This window comes from Malus sylvestris, chromosome 14, assembly GCF_916048215.2.
Source record: "Malus sylvestris chromosome 14, drMalSylv7.2, whole genome shotgun sequence".
Taxonomy (NCBI): domain Eukaryota; kingdom Viridiplantae; phylum Streptophyta; class Magnoliopsida; order Rosales; family Rosaceae; genus Malus; species Malus sylvestris.
In genome coordinates this window covers 4,152,110-4,156,548 of record NC_062273.1, presented here as the reverse complement: position 1 = coordinate 4,156,548, position 4,439 = coordinate 4,152,110, and the positions used below count along the sequence as shown (strand labels likewise).

Sequence of the window (4,439 nt, the reverse complement as noted above, 5' to 3'; positions counted from 1 at the left end):
TGGGTGGTATAGAGTTCGCTTTATACTTAGAGACGATGGACAAACTACGTATGAAAAATAAAATGAAACTAGCAAGAAGGTCACATTTTATCAAGGGACCCACCCGTGGAAAACAAAAACAAAAGGTAACGGAATATTTAAGCCAATAAGAATTGACTAATCCTCCAGCCGACACAGTCAAAACTAAACTGCAACCGAAAATCCTCTATTATTTCATTCGACAACCCAACACACACACACACAACATCCTCTTTTTTCCTACATTTTTCTGTCAAGACAACAACAACGCCAACTGGCGTGGCTTCGACTTCAACTCCACAAGCTTCGCTTCGCTTCCACACAACTCAACACTCTCAAACCCAAAGCATTTTAGTCTTAGAGAGAGAGAGAGAGAGAGAGAGAGAGAGAGGGAGAGGGAGAGAGCACAGCAGCAGCAGGTGGGGAGTGCTTGTAGAGAGAGAGGAAGTCTCCGTGTGGTCCCCACCTCCAGCCTGTCAATGAACTTATGCCTCTCTCTCACCACTTTCTGAAGCCTCTTTATCTCACAAACCCCGAACTCCTCTCGTCTCTCCTGTTCTCTCTTCTTCGTCTTCTTCTTCTTCTTCTTCTTCTTCCTCATCTGCTTCCACTTCCCACCACCGCCAAAACTACTACTGCAGCATTACCACGGCCAGCCAGCGAGCAGAAACTCTGATTTGTTCGCCGTATCTTTCGGGCGCCATGGGCTCCCAGATCTATGGTCGCTGCTTCTTCTTCGTCTTCGCCCTCATCCTCTCCGCCGCCTCCGCCGCATTGCCATCTAACAAATCCTCCACCACGGCGGTCAACTCCAACTCCGTCCTCGTCGCCCTCCTCGACTCGCATTACACCGAGCTGGCCGAGCTCGTCGAGAAGGCCCTCCTCCTCCAGACCCTCGAGGAGGCCGTCGGCAACCACAACGTAACCATCTTCGCCCCCAAAAACGAGGCTTTGGAGCGCCAGCTCGACCCGGAATTCAAGCGGTTCCTGCTCGAACCCGGCAATCTGAAGTCCCTCCAGACGCTGCTCATGTTCCACATTATCCCCAGCCGTATCGGGTTGACCCAGTGGCCGGATTCCGGGTCGGGTCGCCACCACAAGACCCTTTCCGGTAACCACGAGCACCTTCATTTGACAACCCACAAGCCCACCGGCCGCAAATCGGTTAACTCCGCACAAATCATCCGACCCGATGATGTGACCCGACCCGATGGCGTCATCCACGGAATCGAGAGCCTCCTGATCCCGCGCTCCGTCGAGGACGACTTCAACCGGAGGCGGAATCTTCGGACCATATCCGCCATTCATCCCGAGGGAGCTCCCGAGGTCGACCCAAGAACCCACCGCTTGAAGAAGCCGGCTCCGGTTCCAGCCGGCGCCCCGCCTGTTCTGCCGATTTACGACGCTTTGGCTCCCGGTCCGTCTCTAGCTCCGGCTCCCGCCCCCGGACCCGGCGGGCCCAAACATCATTTCGACGGTGAGAGCCAGGTGAAAGACTTCATCCACACTCTCCTCCACTACGGTGGGTACAACGAGATGGCAGACATTCTGGTGAATCTGACGTCTTTGGCGACGGAGATGGGGCGGTTGGTTTCGGAAGGGTACGTGCTGACGGTGCTGGCGCCGAACGACGAGGCGATGGCGAAGCTGACCACGGACCAGCTGAGCGAGCCGGGGGCGCCAGAGCAGATTGTGTACTACCACATCATACCGGAGTACCAGACGGAGGAGAGTATGTATAATTCGGTGAAGAGGTTCGGGAAGGTGCGGTACGACACATTGAGGCTGCCGCATAAAGTGGTGGCGCAGGAGGCTGATGGGTCGGTGAAATTCGGGCAGGGGGACGTTTCGGCGTATTTGTTTGATCCCGATATTTATACGGACGGGAGGATTTCGGTGCAGGGCATTGACGGGGTGCTTTACCCGACGGAGGAGGAGGAGGCCAAAACGGAGAAGAAATCTGCACCGGTTGTTAAGGTTGCTGCTAAGCCCAGGAGAGGTACTTTCAGGAGCTTTTTTCTTTCTCTGCATTACTAATTTGCTTCTTATTTTTCGATTCCTTGCTTAAATCTGTGTTTGTCAGTAATTAGATTTGTAATGTGTCATAATTGATGTTTTGTTTGAGGTTAAATTAGGTCAAATTCTACTAAAGATTGATCTTCATAGTGGAGTAGGTCGAAACAATTTAGAAATGGTCAATTATGGTATGCTAGATGTTAGAAGTGATTAGGATGATGTGATCATTGATTTATTGAGGGATGGTTTATGACTAGTTCTCTCTTTCTTGGATTATCGGCTCGATTTGTCCAAGTTTTCGTCAATTGAACTATCAGTGTGCAATGTCAATGAAGTTTCGAAGAGGCTTATGGCATCTTCAGCTATGTTTGTAAAGCCGGAAAAACCCCTCTTCCGGCCTTTCTCCCTCCCGATATAGCACCTAATAACCCTTGTTTAGATCAGTCCCATCCTCCTCTGTTGATATTCTTGTTTCCAAAGCTTTTCATGGACCTCTCACGACTGCTGCTACAGTTGCTGCTAGCTTAAGCCAAGGAGCGCCGTGCCTTGTCTTTCTGCGATTTGTTTCAATTCGTTTTCGATTGGTTGATTCAGTTAATGTTTGTTATGTGTTGTGAGGGGCTGATAAAAATGCATTTGATTGCGAGGTTAGGCCGGAACTAGTAAAAATTTCACTAGTCATTTTGTTTTGTTTTCGGTTGAATTCTGGAGAATCAGTTTACAAATGGGTTGGTACTAATTCATTCATAAAAAAAAGGGCAGTTTATTATATGCTAGATGCCACAAATGATTAGAAGTGAATGGTTGATTAATAGATGTTTTCTAAGATTCGTCACTAGTGTGATTGGCATAGACATATAGACAAGAAAGCGACACCCAACAACCCTAACAAGTTGTAGTCTTTCATGTAAACCATTTATCAGCGTGAGATTCACATCAATCAACGGTTATGGGTTCCCTAATCGTGCACAAGCAACACAAAACACGATGTTTTTACTCGTGTTTTATGTGCCGATATTAGGGTTTAGGGTTCTAAACCCCGCCGTTTTACGACATACACCTAGACTCTAGGGCTAGAAATGTGACCATGGAGTTTCTTGGGGGCTAGAAACTGTGACCATGGGTTAGGCGGCAAAGACTGTTGGTGCAAAGGCATAAAATGTTTGATGTCACGGACTTTGGAGTGTGGGAGAGGACAGGCACACTTCCACTACCACCCGTCTCTGATTCCATGTGACGCCAGCCGAGCAATACCCAGCTGTGACCTAATGCTATATGACCCACCACACCACATCCTGTCCCTTAATTAATTCCCATTTGCTTCTGCTAATTGAGAAGTCAGCTGGCATGTCTTTTATTTTCCCTTTTTTTATTTAATTTTTTTTATTTTATATATTTGCATGTGATATTACAGATTTATTCAGTTGACTTATTATTTTTTCCCTTTTCCACTTATATTTTCAGGGAAATTGATGGAAGTAGCTTGTAGAATGCTTGGAGCTCACTTCTCTACTTGTCAATGAAGATGCTGGTCTCTCTCTCACTCTCTCCCTCTCTCAAAATTAAATTTCTCCCCCGACGAAAGAAAAAAAAGATGAATGTCTTCACTGTAAACAGTAATCGATAATGGTAAATACAGTTCTTTCTTCTGCGTCGTTGTAATTTGTTTTTCAAAACACGTTTGGTTTTTTGGGGGTAAAACAGAGTTTTGGTAAGCATGTCAGTGTAGGATGATCGATCATGAGTCTGCGTATTATATAAAGATGAACTGAATGAATGTATAAACAGAGGGAGCGTTTGGGTTGCGGGATTTCTTTGGATATCCATATCCACCCAAACAAAAGAATCGCCACCCCCTCTTGATTTCTCTCCCTTGATTTGTTATCAAAACTGTAATTACATACTCAATTTTTTAATTATTATTCTTATTTTGTTTGGGTTACTATGTTTGCACCAACTTCCATTTTGCTCCATTGGCTTTGCTTATGAATCAAAACTTCATCCTGATTGCTTGCGGTTCAAACAAACAAAGTTCTTGTGTCCTTTGGAATTAGATCCTCTCCGGATCTCCTCACTGGGGATCCCGGGAATCAGTTAATACCAACCGGTTTTTTTATGAACGGTAGGCCTCGTTTTGAGTAAAAAATTGTGACCATATGATTTTTGATGAACGGTTGGTATTAATTGATCCTCGGGATCCCCTGTGAGGAGATTTGGAGAGGATCCAAGTCCTGTCCTTTTAGCGTTGTCTGCTGACGTGTCACCACGTGACCTAATTTAGCTGAGGTGTCACCACGACACAACCTAATTTAGACGACGTGTATGCCAAGCTAAAAAAAAATGTGACTTGTAATCTAAACTTGTGTTACAAGCAAAACAACAGCCTGCCTGTTTTACGTGTATGT

The 4,439-nt window shown here is 46.2% G+C and overlaps 1 protein-coding gene across 1 annotated transcript; it reads left to right on the top strand.

The window, feature by feature from the left end:
- Positions 1 to 542: 542 nt before the first annotated feature.
- On the top strand, positions 543 to 3,976 carry LOC126600843 (fasciclin-like arabinogalactan protein 16). The gene is made up of 2 exons (XM_050267523.1): positions 543 to 2,017; positions 3,499 to 3,976. The coding sequence occupies exons 1-2, from the start codon at positions 721 to 723 to the stop codon at positions 3,555 to 3,557; spliced, it is 1,356 nt and encodes a 451-aa protein (XP_050123480.1). The 5' UTR covers positions 543 to 720; the 3' UTR covers positions 3,558 to 3,976.
- Positions 3,977 to 4,439: the final 463 nt, after the last annotated feature.

Coding starts and splice junctions, on each gene's coding strand:
- LOC126600843 (XM_050267523.1), top strand. CDS start 721: ATGGGCTCCCAGATCTATGGTCGCTGCTTCTTCTTCGTCTTCGCCCTC. Junction 2,018..3,498: donor TGCTGCTAAGCCCAGGAGAG/GTACTTTCAGGA, acceptor TTATATTTTCAG/GGAAATTGATGGAAGTAGCT.